The sequence below is a fragment of the Trichechus manatus genome, unplaced genomic scaffold (genome assembly GCF_000243295.1).
Source record: "Trichechus manatus latirostris isolate Lorelei unplaced genomic scaffold, TriManLat1.0 scaffold00303, whole genome shotgun sequence".
NCBI classification, from domain to species: Eukaryota; Metazoa; Chordata; class Mammalia; order Sirenia; family Trichechidae; genus Trichechus; species Trichechus manatus.
In genome coordinates, this window is record NW_004444239.1 from 648,917 (window position 1) to 668,121 (window position 19,205).

The 19,205-nt window shown below is 39.2% G+C and overlaps 1 protein-coding gene across 1 annotated transcript in view; it reads left to right on the forward strand.

Moving 5' to 3' along the window:
* Positions 1 to 19,205, forward strand: part of CNTNAP5 (contactin associated protein family member 5) — a gene marked incomplete at its 5' end in the record, with an annotated part of 853,982 nt that overhangs the window by 613,421 nt on the left and 221,356 nt on the right. Inside the window, one exon of the mRNA XM_004390491.3 lies at positions 5,326 to 5,482. Within this exon, the coding sequence (XP_004390548.3) occupies positions 5,326 to 5,482 (157 nt within the window). The remainder of the gene's footprint in view (positions 1 to 5,325; positions 5,483 to 19,205) is intronic.

A 19,205-nucleotide genomic window follows, 5' to 3' on the forward strand; every position in this document is an offset into this window, starting at 1 on the left:
ATTTTGACAAGGTTATTAAGTCCATTCAATGGAGGAAGAAGAATCTCTTCAGTAAATGGTACTGGGAAAATTGGATTTCCACATGCAGAAAAATAAAACAGGACACATGCCTCACACCATACACAAAAACAAGTTCAAAATATTAAAGACCTAAATATGAAAACTGAGACCAAAAAATTCTTAGAAGAAAATACAGAGGCAATGCTGTTGGGCCTAGGTTTAACAATAGATTATCTAATTACAAAAGCATGAAGAGAAAAAGGCAAAATAAATGCAACCTCATAAAAATAAAATACTTTTGTTCATTAAAAGACTTTACCAAAAAAGTGAAAAGACAAGCTACTGACTGGGAAAATATTTTCAGAAACCATATGTCCAATAAGAATCTAATAACCAAAATAAATATAAAACGTCAACAACTTAACAACAAAAAGACAAATAACCCAATCAAAAATGAGCAAAGGATTTAAATAGATATTTCACCAATTCAAATTGCCACCAAAAACATGAGAAGATGCTCAACATCATTAACTATCAGAAAGATGCAAATCAAAACTGCAATGAGAAACCATTTCACTCCCACTTGGATGGCTTAGATTAAAAAAAAAAAAGGTAAATAGCAAATGTCGGTGAGGATGTGAGGAAATTGGAACACTTATCCATTGCTGGAGGGAATGCAAAATGGTACAACCATTTTAGAAAGCAGTGTGGTAGTTCCTCAAAAAACTAAAAATAGAATTACCATGTAACCCAACAATCCCACTGCTAGGAATATACCCAGTGGATTTGAAGGCAGCAACAGGAAGAGACATATGTATACCACTGTTCATTACAACAGTATTCACAATAGCCAAAAGGTGGAAACTTAAATGCCCATTAATGAGTGAAAGGATAAAATCCAGTACATAGATCCAATGGAATACTACTTAGCCGGAAAAAGAAATGAAGTCCTAATACATGCTTACAGCATGCATGGAGCTTGAAGATATTATACTGAATAAAATAAGTCAATCACCAAAGGACAAATATTGTACAACCTTGCTTATATAAAAAAAAAAAAAAACAAGAACAGACAAATGAATACAGACCAAAGTTAATTAGTGGTTACCAGGGGCAGGAGGGAGGAACGGAGGGGAGTTACTACTCATGGACACTGAGTTTCTGTTTATAGTGATGGAAGATTGACATTGATTAAGGCTAAGGGTTGCACAGCTGATTAATATAAACAATGTCAGTAAGTTGCACACCCATAAAAAGTTGAATTGGCAAATGTTTTGTGGTAGATGTATTTACAACAAAGTAACAACAACAAAAAGAGCAGTTGCCAAGGCTATTTATACACAACAAAACACCTCATGGATTTGGTTTCTTGGTTTGGAAGGTTAGGGTGATGGTTTTCTGGAACATCCAGTTAATTGGCCTAATACTGTGTTCAGTGCTTCTGTTCTACCTCCTAGTTTGTTGTGTAATGTCTGGAGTCTTAAAAGATTGCAAGTGGCCAATCAAGATACAACAATTTGTCTCTATTGGCCTTGAGCAACAGAGGAAGGAGAGTCGGGAATTTAAAAAAAAAAACCCTGTTGCCATCAAGTTGATTCCAACTCATAGTGACCCTATAGGACAGATTAGAACTGCCCTATAGGGTTTCCAAAGAGCGGCTGGTGGATTTGAGCTGCTGACCTTTTGCTTAACTACTACGCCACCAGGGCTCCAGAGTCAGGAATAGGAGGAAATGGAACTACCTCCTTTGTCATGAGACCAGAAGAACTAGGTGGTGGCTGGCTACCATCACTGAATGTTTTGATCAAGGATTCTAGAGAAAAATTTTGAGCAAAAGTGGGGAAAATTCATAATAGAATTTTAAATTTTCAGGGAATCCAGACTTTCTGGAGCCATTGCGCCTAGATGATCCCCTGAGATAATCTTTAAACCTTAAACCAAAAATATCCCCTGAAGTCTTCTTTAAACCAAACAATAGTTTAACTTAATTAGGAAAGCGTCTCTGCCTTGAGAATTGTGCTTTTTTAAAGAACTATCTATATGGGATCAAATTGACAACAACAACTTGAACGGTTAGATAGGATGCTTAGCAGGCGGTGGCATTATGTTAATGGGGGAGAACAGTTTGTAAAAGGATGGTGAAAAAGTTTGCATAACTTAAATGTAACAATGTCACCAGATTGTACATGTATAAATTGTTGAATCAGTATATGTTCTGCCGTGTATATTTTCAACAACAACAAAATAAAATAAATTATTTATAATAAAAATAAATAAATGAACCAAAACAAAAAAGCTAGTTGCCAGACATTAGGAGGGGAATCCAGAGCCTCAGTGGTATGAGACACTCATGGATTCAAAACGCAATAAAGCCTTAGGCAGTTAATGCAACTCTATGGGGTTAAGACACCAAATAACAATTGGAAACACTATTAGAAGGTAGCATATGCACAAGAATTTGTATACAAATCGGTTGTTTGGAATACATACAATTCGTAACGATGTTATTAATGTGCTGACAACCTTGGGATAGCTCATAAACAAAAATAACCCCTGATGATGCTGAATTTTATTATGTGGCCTGGGTTCTAAACTCTGGGAGAAGAGGCCTGGGCAGTGCTGGAACAGAAGAGAGGTGGAGAGATTTCTTCCCGTGTTTTGGACCCAACACCAACATTGCCAACACAGTCCAGTGTACCATGCTTTACCCTCATGTCATCTGGACGCACACTCTGGGGCGAACCACCTAAGCTCTCTGTGCTTGAAACAGACACGACAGCCCTCTCAGCCACTTGAGTGTAGCTTATCTGAGGTGGGATTTAGAAAGAAAGTAATTCATTAAACTGATTTACAAGAATTTATGACTATTCTAAACTAGGGAGCATGCATTTGTATCATTTAAAATTACCCAAAAAAGAAGACACTGATGAACAGACAACTTTAACTGGAATTCTGGGCCGGGGGGTGGGGAGGCGGAATATAATCAGTAGCTTAAGATATTTTAGGCAGAGAGGTATTTAGGATGAGTATAATACTCCAGACTGTCTGCTCTGTCAGTCAGTATCCAAGATGCTTCAGCTCTTCATAGTCTTTCTTTTCTTTTCCTGATGACCTACAGATTCTCTGAAGACCAGATTGCTGTCTCTCTTCCTCCTTGCCCCAGTGACCTTCATGGTGTTACTAGCAATGGGGCCACTGCAGAGAATGTCATTGCTTTTGTATGTATGGATCATTTTTAAATTATGTGTTTATGATTTGGGAGTTGCTTATAAAATAAAATCTTGACTAGGCAAAGTTCCAACCCAGTAATATCCTCAAACAAATATTATTCTACTTTGAAATGGTAAATCCTGAAAAAATGACTCCTAATAAAGATATAAGTCATTTGTTTAATAAACTTGGTATGTCTGTCATATACCAAGTAGAAACAAAACAGCCATTGTCAATGGGTACCTAGGCCTGACACCATTCACCATAATAATGCACAACAGCTCGATCTCTATCTATACATGTGGCTTGGAACCCATTGCCTTCTGAATGATAGCCAATTCTAAACTACTGAAATATTCTCCATCACAGAAGAAAAATCCGGCAGGTTTTACTAAACTAAACATAAAAATTTAAAAGGACAAAACTCAAAAATGGTTTTTTGTTACTATGTAGAATGAAAATTAGAGGTTGCATATCAGTTTTGTATGGGTTAAATCTAGCCTTAGGAAAGTGCTTTTTTCTTTCTTTTGGCGATGTATTATTGGCCATTTTATATATATACCCTGTTGCTGTGGAGTCAGCCCGTGGTGGTGCAGTGGTTAAGGGCTCAGCTGCTAACCAAAAGGTCGGCGGTTCGAACCTACCAGCAACTCTGCGGGAGAAAGATGTGGCGGTCAGCTTCAGTAAAGATTTACAGCCTTGGAAACCCTATGGGGCAGTTTGCTTCTGTCTTATAAGGTGGCTATGAGTCAGACTCAACTTAACAGCCAAACCAGACCCGTTGCTGTTGAGTCAATTCCAACTCATAGCTACCCTATAGGACAGAGTAGGCTGAAATCTTTACTGAATCAGACTGACACATCTTTCTCCGTCAGAGAGGCTGGTGGGTTCGAACTGCTGACCCTTCAGTTAGCTGCTGAGCGCTTAACCACTGCACTACCAGGGCACCTTGTATGTCTAATAATATGTATAATATAATATGTATATATAACGCCCTGGTGGTGCAAATGGTTTAGCACTCAACTACTAGCCAAAAGGTTCGAACCCATCCAGAGGCACCTCAGAAGAGAGACCTGGCCATTTGCTTCAAGAAGGTCAGAGCCTTGAAAATCCTCTGGAGCAGTTCGACTACGTACACGTGGGGGAATCGACTCAGTGGCAACTAACAACATATTTTTTTATATGTATATGTGTTTTGTATGTGTATATGAGCATATGTATACATATTATTCCCAAATCTTTGAACTTGAAATATGTGTTCTCTCCTTCTAGACAAAAGATCAGAAGATATGGTAACCCTGGGTGTAGACAGAATCATGACGAAAATCAATGCACAGTACGTTAGGGCTACCCTCTTATCTGAGCTCACCCTTTCCCCTTCCCTCTGCTCTTTCCAGCTCTTCTTATAGTCTGTTAGGATCTGTAGGCCGGGGTCAGGCGGATCTTGGCCCTGGTGTTGTTTCTTCTTTAGTAATACTAAAAGGAAATTAAAATATTTATTTTATTCCTTTTTTCTTTTTTTTTTTTTTTTAAATCAGGTTCAATTTACTCAGTTGTGATACCTGCCTGCTCTGGCAAGCATTTGAGTTTATGACTCTCCTTCTGAACATTGTGATTAATCAATATTCTACCATATAAATACTTACGATGAAAATTTTTTTGTAAGTAAATATCTACATTTATGCATATATATATATACACACACACATATATATGTATATATATATATATGTAGAGAGAGAGAGAGAGCCAGTGGTGTTTCTGTGGTAGAATTCTCCTCTTCCATGTTGGAGACTTGGTTCGATTCCCAGCCAATACACCTCATGCGAAGCCACCACCTATCTGTCAGTCGAGGCTTTTGTGTCGCTATGATCCTGGACAGTTTTCAGTGAAACTTCCAGACTAAGACAGACTAGGAAGAAAGGACTGTCTGTCTACTTCTGAAACTAAGCCGATGACATCCCCGTGGATCACAGCAGACCAGTCCACATTCTATCATGGGGATGGTGCAGGACCAGGCAGTGTTTGGTTCTGTTGCGTAGGAGGTTTCTGTGACACCCTCTGTTCTGTTGCAGGCTTACCCAACCCTAACTTGTTCACTGTCTTGGCTTTCAGATGGAGCACCGTTTACCTGGTGGATTGGGCGGTCGAATGAAAGACATCCTTACTGGGGTGGCGCTCACCCTGGAGTTCAGCAGTGTGAATGTGGCCTGGACGAGAGCTGCCTGGACATCCGACACTTTTGCAATTGCGATGCTGACAAGGATGAATGGTAATGGGAATCGTGATCTTTTTATAGTTGTGGAGGAGGCACATTAATTGAGGCATAGTGTTTCCCTAAAGAAAGAAGGACATGGATGAGAAATTCAGTATGAGCTAGGGCTCCCTGATGGTTGAGATTATTTTCAACTTTAAAAAGTACCAGTTCTGACAGTTTTAGGACTATGACTGAGGTTTTTGTTATGAAGGCACATTGTCTCACAACCCCCTCCTTATATTCTGAAGACTCCATTTTAAATAACAAATGGAATGTACTCTTTAACTTTGCAATTTAGTCAGTCTCTCTGCAGTGCATGCAATAAAGGTTTTGGGGTGAGGGGAATGGGAGATAGGGTTAGGTAATTACACAGACTGTTTCCTCATTCTCACATCTTCCCATTTAGTTTTAGTCACCAGCCATCTCTTTTACTGCCAATGAAAATACAGCAAAGAAAATTTAGATTTATGGAGCATCGATTTAAATCTCAAAATAACCCTTTAATTACCTATACTTTTCTTATGTTTGTATCTTAAGGTGGAGGGATCTAGATGACAGATATATTAAATACCTTTCCCAAGGTCACACATGTCTATTAAGTGACAAATTACAGAATTCGAACTCAGGTACATCTGCGACTGGAGTCTCTCCCACACCGAGTTACTTCTCTAAAAGAGAGTGTAAAGTTCCCATTTCCATGACATCTATTTTCCCTGTGTCCTCCCGGTGAACTGCTTGTTCTTCACTATATTGATCCTGAAAATGCACTCAGAACATTTCCAAAGACACTTTTGTTTTGACCGAATTTAAGCCATTCTTCGGTTTTCACTTCTGTAATTGTACTCGCTTCATCAAATGCTATTCAGCTGTAGTTAAGGATTTCTGAGTCAAGCTGCTCTCAACCCAGCTAAACTTCTTTTTAAGCGTGTTTCTTTGCTGTTCAAATCGATAGCAGCAGGGGTTTATTTCAAAGGAAATTTAAGGTTGAGTCTACACCTCTGTTCAGGTAGGAAAGGACCAAACATTTGGCTCCATCGAGTTCCACTAGAAGGAGAACCTCTTCAGAACCCCACCCAGCTGCTTGGGCCCCAGGGCAAGTTGGGTAGGTGTCTTCTCCTAACCTCCTACTTTTCATATGGGTAAAATCAGGTGAATGGGACTGGAGGTAGAATGGACTTCTTCATTCTTTTGGTCCCTACTTTGCCCTGTAGAGAATCTATCTTAGCATTGTGGATGCCTATAAAGCAAATATGACTTGTGTACTGAGGGATACCATGTCCTTTTTAAAATTATACCTCTCAAGGCCTACCATTCCTGTGAAGTAGGTCCTTGGTAGTAGTTGTTAGTAGAATAGATGAATTCAGAAAGTCTTTGAAGAGGAGGAATCATCACAAAATGGAATCCACAAGCTTGAGAGGTATGAGTGGAAGGGTTAAGTAGTTGTGTTACTGAGAAATCATATTTGGAATCCTCTGCTCCCAGCAGCTAAGATTCATTCATTTCTTTGATTCATTAATTCACCTTCTCTGTGTAAGATGTTAGAGATTATCTGTAGATTTACATACTTGAATGGAAACACCATCACTTCCCTGTGTGTATCATAGAAGCTGAAATAGAAGGTAGAATGCAAACTAAAGAGTTGTTGAAAAGGGACAGTGTTTCTCATAGTTACCTTCAATTTCAACTCCCTTCTTGGCTGAGTTCTTGATCTTTGTTCACTGTTTCATTTTCTTTTTTTAAATTGTGCTTTAGGTGAAAGTTTACAGCTCAAGTTAATTTCTCAAACAAAAATTTATACACATATTGTTTTGTGACGTTTGTTGGAATCCCCACAATGTGACAGCACACTCCCCCTTTCCACCTCGGGTTCCCTGTATCCATTCAACCAGTTCCCGTCCCTTCCTGCCTTCTCATCCTCCTCCGGACAGGACCCACCCATTTGGTCTCAAGTATCTGATTGAACTAAGAAGCACACTCCTCACGGGTATTATTTTTTGTTTTATTGTCCTGTTTAATCTTTTTCTGAAGAGTGGGCTTTGGGAATGGTTTCAGTTCTGGGTTAAAAGAGTGTCCGTCCGGGGGCCATAGTTTTGGAGATTCTTCAGTCTCTGTCAGACCATTAAGTCTGGTCTTTTTACATGAATTTGAGTTCTGCTCCACACTTTTCTCCCTCACCGTCCAGGACTGTCTGTTGTGTTCCCTGTCAGGGTGGTCGTTGGTGGTAACCAGGCACCATCTAGATCTTCTGGTCTCAGTCTGGTGGAAACTCTGGTTTCGCAGTTTCATTTTCTATGGACGTGACCCCTTTCTTTATACAACATTTGCCCACCAGACACTGCTTCAGTGCCTTCTGATCCTAGAGAACAGCTATTTTCTGACTGTTGAGCAGAAGTGGGGAGAGAATGACATTATACCACTTAAAAGTGGAAAGCTAGACTATCATGTTCAGGTGCCACTACCGCTCCCTTCTGCAAGACAATCCACTAGCCATCTCTTCCATTCATATTCGAGCCTCTCACCTTCCCCTCTCCCTCTTTTAACCCCCTCACTGGTTCATGAATCACTGAGCCCCTTATATATTGTTTTAACGTCATCATCTAGGCTGTCTCAAAGGAACTCTTTAGAGAATCCTTCCCCTTACCCACAACGCCCCACATTTCTACTCTCACAGTAGTAATTGCATATTTCACGACCCTTTCCACTTCCTTTACAGCCAGAGAAAAGGCCCCACCTCTGCTATTTTCTGTGCCATGTGACCTCCATTAGGGCATCAGAACTTAGTATTAAATGTGAGTTGTGTAAGGATCAAGAGAAAAGAACCGAAATTCTTTCCTTGGTAAGGATTCCTCCTTCACTCTTGAGTGCCCCAGGGTAACATGTTGACCATCCTATGGTGAAGTCTAGGTGAAAGAAGGCCAGGAAGTTATTTTTTATCATTCTCTTGAAAGAATGGAGGCCGAGGTTCTGATTTAACTATTCTGGATTTCATGCATTCTCATAGGACAATTCATGTTTTTGTGATAAATGATTTGAAACATAATGTTATAGAAACAACTATACATACTACTCCATCTGACATTTATTCATTCATCACACGTTTACTAAGCACCTACTTCATGCCAGACAGGCAGTCTAATGTGCCTACAAAGTCAGGGCATCACGGTCCCTGCCCCCGAGGAGCCCAAAAACAGTGAGGAAGTAACACTAGTAAGTTAGCAATAAATGGATGAGTCCAGGATGCATATGGCGTAGGAAAACTAGAATTCAGAGAAAAGTGGGAGTTAAACTAAGTTTTGAAGAACCAGAAGTTAGCTAAAGGAATAAACTATTTAGATTGATATGGGTCGAGGGAACATCCATGTTCTCAGACGGGAAACTTTGTGAAGATCACCACTTCCCAAATCACAAGCAGTTTGGTGTGGTGGTTGCACAGTTTTCATGTGGGGAGTTTACATATGAGTCCAGGGAGGAAGGTTGAATCTAGATCGTGGAGTTCCTTGTATGCTGAATAGCAATGAGATATCTTTGTGTATATGAGGATCTCAAATGTACAATATACTTTCAGTCACAGGACCTGGCATAACCTTGTGGAAAGGCATTTATGATTTACCTGTCCAACTGCATAATTTGCTGCAGAAAGGAAAGGTACAGCTGCAAATAAAATTGTGAAATAGCTAATCACATTTTTCCACTCTCATCTTTGGCTGACATATGTTCCAACTGACTTTCCACACATTTCACAAGTTTGTTTCAGGCAACCATGCCCTTTTGGTGTCGTTAATGTTCTGGGTGCGCCTATGAAATCTCAAGTATCTCTGTCTTATAAAATTCGCTTGAGTTTCTCCTCTTGGGTAAAGTTAATCAGAAAACCGATTGAGGCTAGAGTAGCATCTAGTGGCTAGCGGTTTAATATATTGCACCTTCTAGATAATACAGCCACTTAAAACTCTTACCTATCATGTACTGAAATGTTCCTAGTACTTTATGTACTAAACCCCATATAAACATCCCAGCACCGTTGAGGCTGGTTTTATTATCTCCTTACTGATAAAAAAGAAACTGAAAATCTAAGATGCTAAGTGGTTCTGTAAAAGTCAGCCGACCAAGGTTGAATACAAGGATATTCTTGTTGACTACATCAAAGGAGTTGCTAATGTTGGGATTTTGAGGAATCATGACCAGCCAGTGAAGATGCTAGAGACGCATCTCTCAGGGCCTCTGACATCACAACCCTGCCTTATTTATATTTCTTTTTGGTAAGTCAGGCTGCTTGGGGAGCCTCAGGTATCTCACACGCCTCTGGACATGAGTAATGCTTTGTTCTGTTTTAATAAGCCTCTGTAACTAAATCACTGTCATATATTTCAATGATATTCAAGTAAATCAGGAAAATGAATGTGTGTTATAGGGTGGGTTAGAGTGAGGCAGCACAGATGGTTGAGGTGACTGGGGGAGAAAAAAGAAATAACTCAAAGAATATCAAAGGCATATTTTCTTCTCGCAATAAAGGGAAGCTTCAACTACATACCTGAAACAGATGTACTATGGAGCTGACATCTGAGAAGTATCTAGCTCAGCCAAGGTACTAAACAGGGAAATAAAAGGAGTAGGGGGCAAAGAAACTTCTAACAAACTACAAAATCACTGTTTACGGCTGTTTGCAAAGAACTTTAATGACCCAACCTATAAGAAGCCCCCACTGGGCATTTTCTGACCCTGCTAGTTTAGGCTGATGAGCTGTTGAGAGTAGGAAAGGAAATTCTGGTGTTAGCTCTATCCTACAGCCCCTGGAGATAGCAAAGAAGAGTGTTGGGCTGTGTTGGAGATGAATAAACAGTCATCTAGATTAACTTTCACCAGAGAGGAAAAAAAGGATGGCTGAGGTCAGAGAGCTGGAGAAGGCAGGGAGAATGGGCCAGCGTGCCTCTTGATGATGACCCACACCCAAATGAGGAGTGTTATCCAAACAACCACGCTGAACTAAAGTGACACTCTCTTGCTTAATAGAGAACATTCTTTTATTTATTTCAGATGAAAATGCCAATATTTTTATTTGGTTTTTGATAACTCTGCTCTTTGCCTCTTGTCCTTAATGCACCTTAGTATAAAGGGATACGGCACAAAACAGGAAAAGAAAATGATGCGAACTTTGAAATTCCAGTCATCTGATAATCAAAAAAGGGAAAGCTATTGTTCTTCTTAAAGAAGAGAGTATTTTAGGGGTTACTTTATTATTGTTATTATTATTTAAACTCCTGGAGCTTCATGGTGTTTTATACTTTAGTTTGAATTTCTCTAGCACTTGATTCCACTTTTCTGCCACCCAGAAGTCATTTAATAAATGGAGCTGAATTCATGAATGCATGTCAGATGAATGACTTCTTTGGACATAGTTTCACTCCTCTGTCTTTTAATAAATCTAACCATGATCATTCTTGGATTAATTGATATTTGCTTCATTGATGGTCATTATCTGCCTTTCACAATCTTTCAACAGATATTTTACCTTTAAGTTTAACCTAAACCCTTTTTGCTGCAGATTGATTTTCTCCAGGCTATCAAAAGTAGTTATAAGTAATCACCATGCTTCAAAAGCTATTTGTAACTGTTTGCCTTAGGGATAAGCTTTCCTCTTTGGTAAATGCATGTCTAAACCCGTCCCAGGACCTTGCCCTTTCACAAGGGCCCTCCCTGCCCTTCCTATGAGACTTAATGAGACAACAGCCTTTAGGCAGGATGACAATGAATACATCCAAAGGGTTTAGACTTTTGCTGATATTAAATCTATCTGGAAAACCTGGTGGCATAGTGGTTAAGAGCTATGGCTGCTAACCAAAAGGTTGGCAGTTCGATCTACCAGGTGCTCCTTGGAAACCCTATGGGGCAGTTCTATTCTGTCTTATAGGGTCGCTATGAGTTGGAATCAACTCGATGGCAGTGGGTTTTTTTTTTTTTTTTAGGTCTATCACGCCTCATTTGATTTCCTCAACACCTCCACCTCGGACATCCCTGGGCTCCTGCAGTTTAAATATCTATCACCGAGTAAGAGCCTGAGGCAAAGTTCAAATCCAGAATCCTGAGAGAAATTAAGGGATTGCCTCAGAGCATGCCAGGGCTCTATCCACTATTAAAAAATAATATTGCACAATTGCTGCTGGTTGAATTTTATTATTCATGAAACTCTTTATGAGCTCTTCCGCTGCTTATTGACTTTTGGAATTGCCTTTGGCCTCAAATAAGAAGGAATTATGAAGAGTTTCTCTGAGTTTTTACTCATTCAGTCCCTGAATTCCCACATGTATCTAGCAATATAATCAGGGCCAGCATTTTGTTTTGAGAAGAATGCTTGGCACAGGGTACGTCATCCTATATGCATCAACTGCTGAATAAATGAATTAATTAATTAATGAGGATAGTTTCCTTCCTCCCCACCCTCCCTTCCTGTCCAAATATACCCTCCACTTGCTAGTTATTGTCTATTATTCTATTCACTGAATTTTTTCTTAAAATACACACCCAGGTCTATGTTCAACCATTTCAGGAGATAGCATATGATCAAGAACCGATGGTACTGAAGGAAGAGGTCCAAGCTGCACTGAAGGGAATGGTGAAAAACAAGGCTCCAGGAATTGACAGAATACCAGTTGAGATATTTCAACAAAGGGCTGCAGCGCTAGGGCTGCTCACTTGTCTATGTCAAGAAATTTGGAAGACAGCTTCCTCTTCCAGGCCAAATGACTGGAAGAGATTCATAGTTGTGCCCATTCCAAAGAAAGATGATCCAACACGGTGAGGAAATTATCAAACAAAATCATTAATATCACACACAAGTAAAATTCTGCTGAAAATCATTCAAGAGCAGTTGCAGCAGTACATTGACAGGGAATTGCCAGAAATTCAAGCCGGATTCAGAAGAGGATGTGGAACAAGGGATATTGTTGATGTCAGATAGATCTTGGATAAAAGCAGAGAACACCAGAAAGATGTTTGTTTTATTGAGTATGCAAAGGCATTCAACTATCTAGATCTTGACAAATTATGGATTACATTGCAAACAATGGGAATTCCAGAACACATGATTGTGCTCATGAGGAACCTGTACATAGACAAAGAAGCAGTCATTCAAACAAAACGAGGGGACTCGGCTTGGTTTAAAGTCAGGAAAGGTGTGCAACAGGGTGGTATCCTTTCACCATACTTGTTTAATCTGTATGCTGAGCAATTAATCTGAGAACCTGGACTATATGAAGAAGAAGGGGGCATCAGGACTGGAGGAAGACTCATTAACATCCTGCAATATGCATGTGAAAAAAACCTTGCTTGCTGAAAGTGAAGAGGACTTGAAACACTTACTGATGAAGATCAAAAACCACAGCCTTCAGTATGGATTACACCTCAACATAAAGAGAACAAAAATCCTCACAACTGGACCAATAAACAACATCGTGATAAATAAAGAAAAGATTGAAGTTGTCTAGGATTTCATTTTACTTGGATCCACAGTCAATGCTCATGGAAACAGCAGTCAAGAAATCAAAAGATGTGTTGTGTTGGGCAAATCTGCTGCAAAAGACCCCTTTAAAGTGTTGAAAAGCAAAGATGCCACTTTGAGGACCAAGGTGTGCCCAACCCAAACCGTGGTATTTTCAACTGCTTCATATACATGTGAAAGCTGGACAATGAGTAAGGAAGACCAAAGAAGAATTGAAGCCTTTAAATTATGGTGTTGATGAAGATTGTTGAATATACCATGAACTGCCAGAAGAACAAAGAAATCTGTCTTGGAAGAAGCTCAGCCACAATGCACCTTAGAAGCAAGGGTGGCGAAACTTTGTCTCATATACTTCGGACCTGTTATCGGGAGTGATCAGTCCCTGGAGAAGGATATCATGCTTGGTAAAGTAGAAGGTCAGTGAAAAAGAGGAAGATCTTTGAGGAGATGGATTGACCCAGTGGCTGCAACAGTGAGCTCAAGCATAAAAACTACTGTGAGGATGGTGCAGGATCAGGCACCATTTTGTTCTGTTGTACATAGGGTTGCTATAAGTCAGAGCCAACCTGATGGCACCTAACAACAACAGCAACACACATCCAAGGAGATTTAGTACTCACTTGTTTATACTCATATTCCCATGTCTCATTTTTGGATTTTTTTAGACAGAATATTTTCTGATGGGGAGGTGTCTTAGTTATCTAGTGCTGCTGTAACAGAAATACCACAAGTGAGTGGCTTTAACAAACAAAAATTTATTCTCTCACAGTCTAGAAGGCCAGAAGTCCAAATTCAGGGCACCAGCTCCAGGGCAAGGCTTTCTCTCTGTGTCAGCTCTGGGGAAATTTCCTTGTCATCAATCTTCCCCTGGTCTAGGAGCTTCTCAGTGCAGTGGCCCTGGATCTAAAGGACACACTCTGCTCCTGGCTTTTCTTTCTTGTTGGTATGTGGTCTGTCTCCTGTTTGCTTGATTCTTTGTTTTATATCTCAAAAGAGATTGACTCAAGAAACAACCTCATCCTCTCATCCTGAGTCCCGCCTCATTAATGTAACTACCTCTAATCCTGCCTCATTTACATCATAGAGGTTAGGATTTACAACACATAGGATAATCACATCAAATCACAAAAAGGTGAACAACCGCACAATGCTAAGAATCGTGGCTTAGCCAACTTGACACACATTTTTGGGGGACACAATTCCATCCAAAACAGGAGTCTAGAGAGACTAGAAGGGCTTTTGACAACTAAGACAGGATAGAGATACAATGGAGGGAAGAATTTAGAACCAGAGGCTCAAGATACAAAACCAAAATATCACGTCCTAGTCTTGTAGACTGCTAGAAGGAGTAAAATAGTGGATATTGTGCCAAAGGTAGCACTGAGGGTTTTTTGTTTTGTTTTGTTTTTACTCAATGCTGCCAGCATTCTGTCATCTGTTAAGGAAAGATATCTCATACAAGCAATTTAAGAACTGTGAGCTCTGGAAAACAAAATGTTGCTGTGAGCTACCACTTTTTATGCTTGTAACAAACAAGCTGTAGAGTGAGGCTGGTATTACATTAGTTTTCCTTCAGGATCTATAAATATGCTGTCCCCAAATTGTCTTTGGGGTCTCATTGTGTGCACAGGTGCAAAGCTATATCAGAAGTAGATAAAACTGAAAGCCAATATTGAGATTAAGAGTTGCATTAATATAATATGATTTATATAACATTATGGCTTGTATTATAAGCCATATAATATTTTGTGTACTAAAATATCATAATTTCACCTATTAATGCAATAAGACTTTAACTCATATTTTAGTTTGCCTCCTGATCACTAAATTTATGGCATTACCCACTTAACAGTAGATCTTAATCAGATCTGAATCAGTTAGATGACCTACTTACCTATTTTTTCTGCTCTATGATTTTTCTTACAGTCATTAGTTCTGGGCCACCCAATTTAGGTGCCAATATTTAATATGGCGATACAGTGGTTAAGCTCGGCTGCTAACAGAAAGGTAGGCGGTTCCAACCCACCAGCTGCTCCCCAGGAGAAAGATGTGGCAGTCAGCTTCCAAAAAGATTACAGCCTTGGAGACTCTGTGGGGCAGTTCTACTCTGTCCTATAGGGTGGCTATGAGTCAGAATCAACTTGACAACAATGGGTGTTTATATTTAATATTGCATGAAGGAAATTTTTTTCCCTAATTTTTTTAAATTTTAGGGGATTTTTTTATTGTGAGTAAATATATTCTAATATATCCTATCATGGATCGAATTATGTCCCCCAAAAAATATGTGTATCAATTTGGCTGGGCAGTGATTCCCAGTATTGTGTGGTTGTCTTCCATTTTGTAACTGTAATTTTATGTTAAAGAGGATTAGGGTGGGATTTTAACACCACCCTTACCCAGGTTACATCCCTGATCTAATGTAAAGTGAGTTTCCCTGGGGTGTGGCCTGTACAATCTTTTATCTCTCAAGAGAGAAAATGGAAAGGGAAGTGAGCAGAGAGGGGAGAACCCATACCACCAAGAAAGAAGCACCAGCAGTAGAGCGTGTCCTTTGGACCTGGAGTTCCTACATGGAGAAGCTCCTAGTCTAGGGGAAGACTGACGAGAAGGACCTTCCTCCAGAGTCGACAGACAGAGAAAGATTCCCCTGGAGCTGGTACCCTGAATTTGGTCTTCTAGCCTTCTAGACTGTGAGAAAATAAATTTCTCTTTGTTAAAGCCATTCACTTGTGGTATTTCTGTTAAAGGAGCACTAGATGACTAAGACATATCCTTATTTTAAAAAATAATTCAAATATTTCAAGAGTGTTTAAATTTAAAAGTAGACATTTCCTCTTTACCGGTACTTGAAATCCTTGTACTTCTACCTCACATGATAAATCTTACTTCTAGGGATACCAGTTTGACGTGTCGGGTATTCTACATAGTATCTGTCCACAAATATGCCATGTTTATAAACATACAAGTTTGTTCATTTTTAGTAAACATGAGCTCATGTTAAACATACTATTCTACAGTTACTTTTTCCAAATACAGTATGTCTTAGAGATTTTTTTTTCTTGATGCCAATATGTAATCATGAATGTGAAAGCACCTTATTCATTTTAATTCTTCCATAGATTTGGGGTTGCTTGTGTGTTGCTATGATGCTGCAAGCTATGCCACCAGAATTTCAAATGCCAGCAGTGTCACCCATGGTGGAGAGGTTTCAGTGGAGCTTTCAGACTAGGACAAACTAGAAAAAAGGACATGATGGTCCACTTCTTAAAAATTGGCCAGTGAAAACCTTGTGAATAGCAGCAGAACATTTTCTGATATAGTGCTGGAAGATAAGCCCTTCAGATTGGAAGGCATTCAAAATACAATTGGTTAAAAGCTGCCTCCTCAAAGTAGAGTTGACCTTAATGACATGGATGGAGTCAAGCTTTCAGGACCTTCATTTGCTGGGTGGCATGACTCAAAATGAAAAGAAACAGCTGCAAACATCTATTAATAATTAGTCCATGGAATGTAGGAAATATGAATCAAGGAAATTAGAAGTTTTCAAAAATGAAATGGAACACATAAAGATCAATATTGTAGTCATTAGTGAACTGAAATGGACTGGTATTGGTCATTTTGAAATGGACAAACATATGGTCTACTACTCCAGGAATGAAAGAATTGAAGAGAAATGACGTCATATTCATCGTCAAAAAGAACATTTCAAGATTTATTCTAAAATGCAAGTCTGTCAGTGATAGGATAATATCCATACACCTACAAGGAAGGCCTGTTACTATGACTATTATTCAAATGTATGCACCAAACACTAAGGCTAAGGATGAAGAAACTGAAGATTTTTACCAACTTCTAAAATTGAGATCTAAAATTGATCTAACATACAATCAAAATGCGTTGATAATTACTGGTGATTGGAATGTGAAAGTTGGAAACAAAGAGGAAGAATCAGTAGCTGGAAAATATGGTCTTGATGATAGAAATGATGCTGGATATCCCATGAAAGAATTTTGGAAGACCAACATCTTCATTGCAAATACCTTTTTTCAACAACATAAACAGAGACTATGTGTGTAGACCTTGTCAGATGGAATACACAGGAATCAAATTGACTACATCTGTGAAAAGAGACAATGGAAAAGCTCAATATCATCAGTCAGAACAAGGCCAGCGGCCAACTGTGGAACAAACCATCTGTTGATCATATGCAAGTTCAAGTTGAATTAGAAAAAGATTAAAGTCCACGAGAGCCAAAATACAACCTTGAGTATATCTCACCTGAATTTAGAGACCATCTCAAGAACAGATTTGACTCATTGAACACTAATGAGTGAAGACCAGACAAATTGTGGAATGACATTAAGGACATCATATATGAAGAAGGCAAAAGGTCATTAAAAAAAACAAGAAAGAAAGAAAAGACCAAAACAGATGTCAGAAAAGACTGAAACTTGCTATTAAACATAGAGTAGCTAAAGGAAACCGGAGAAAAGAGCTCAAGAGAAGATTTCAAAGGGCAGCTCCAAAAGATAAAGTACTATAATGATATGTACAAAGATCTGGAGTTAGAAAACCAAAAGGGAAGAACACATTTAGCATTTCTCAAGCTGAAAGAACTGAGGAAAATATTCAAGCCTCAAATTGCAATACTGGCGGACTCCACTGGCAAAATATTGAATGAGACAGGAAGCATCAAAGGAAGATGGAAGGAATACACAGAGTCACTGTACCAAAAAGAATTTGTTGACGTTCAACCATTTCAGGAGGTAGCATATGATCAGGAACTGATGGTATTGAATGAAGAAGTTCAAGTGGCGTTGAAGGCATTGATGAAAAACAAGCCTTCAGAAATTGAAGAAATACAATTGAGATATTTCAACAAACAGATAGTGCTGGAGGTGCTCAATCAACTATGCCAAGAAATTTGGAAGATAGCTATCAGGTCAACCTACTGGAAGATATCCATATTTGTGCCCATTCCAAAGAAAGGTGATCCAATAGAATGTGTAAATTATCAAACAATATTATTACTATCACACATAAGTAAAATTTTGCTGAAGATCATTCAAAAGGAGTTACAGCAGTATATCGACAGGGAACTGCCAGAAATTCAAGCTGGCTTCAGAAGAGGACGCAGAAGGAGGGATATCATTGCTGATGTCAGATGGATCTTGGCTGAAAGCAGAGAATACCAGAAAGATGTTTACCTGTGTTTTATTGATTGTGCAAAGGCATTTAACTATGTGGATCATAACAAATTATTGTGAAGAATGGGAATTCCAGAACACATAATTGTGCTCATGAGGAACCTGTACATAGACCAAGAGGCAGTCATTCAAACAGAACAAGGGGATACTGCATGGTTTAAAGTCAGGAAAGGTGTGTGTCAGGGTTGTATTCTTTCACCACAGTTACTCAATTTGTATGCTGAGCAAATAATCTGAGAAGCTGGACTGTATAAATAAGGCTGCATGAGGATTGGAGGAAGACTCATTAACAACCTGCAATATGCAGATGACACAACCTTGCTTGCTGAAAGTGAAGAGGACTTGAAGCACTTACTGATGAAGATCAAAGACCACAGCCTTCAGTATGGATTACACCTCAACATAAAGAAAACAAAAATCATCACAACTGGACCAATAGGCAACATCATGATAAACAGAGAAAATATTGAAGTTGTCAAAGATTTCATTTTACTTAGATCCACCATCAACGCCCATGGAAGCAGTAGTCAAGAAGTCAAAGGACTTATTGCATTGGGGAAATCTGCTGCAAAACGTATCTTTAAAAAGCAAAGATACCACTTTGAGGACTAAGGTGTGCCTGATCCAAGCCATGATATTTTCAGTCACCTCAATAGATAAGGAAAACTGAAGAAGAATTAATGTCTTTGAATTGTGGTGTTTGCGAAGAATATCGAATACACCATGGACTTCCAGAAGAACGAACAAATCTGTCTTGGAATAAGTACAGCCAGAATGCTCCTTAGAAACAAGGACTTCTCACGTACTTTAGACATATTATCAGAAAGGACCATTCCCTGGAGAAGGACATCATGCTTGGTAAAGTAGAGGGTCTGTGAAAAAGAGGTAGACCTTCAGTGAGATGAAGTTACACAGTGGCTGCAACCATGGGCTCAAGCATAACAATGATTATGGAGATGGTTCAGGGCGGGGCGGTGTTAGGTTCTGTTGTGCAAAGGGTTGCTAGGAGTTGGAACCTTCTAGACTGCACCTAACA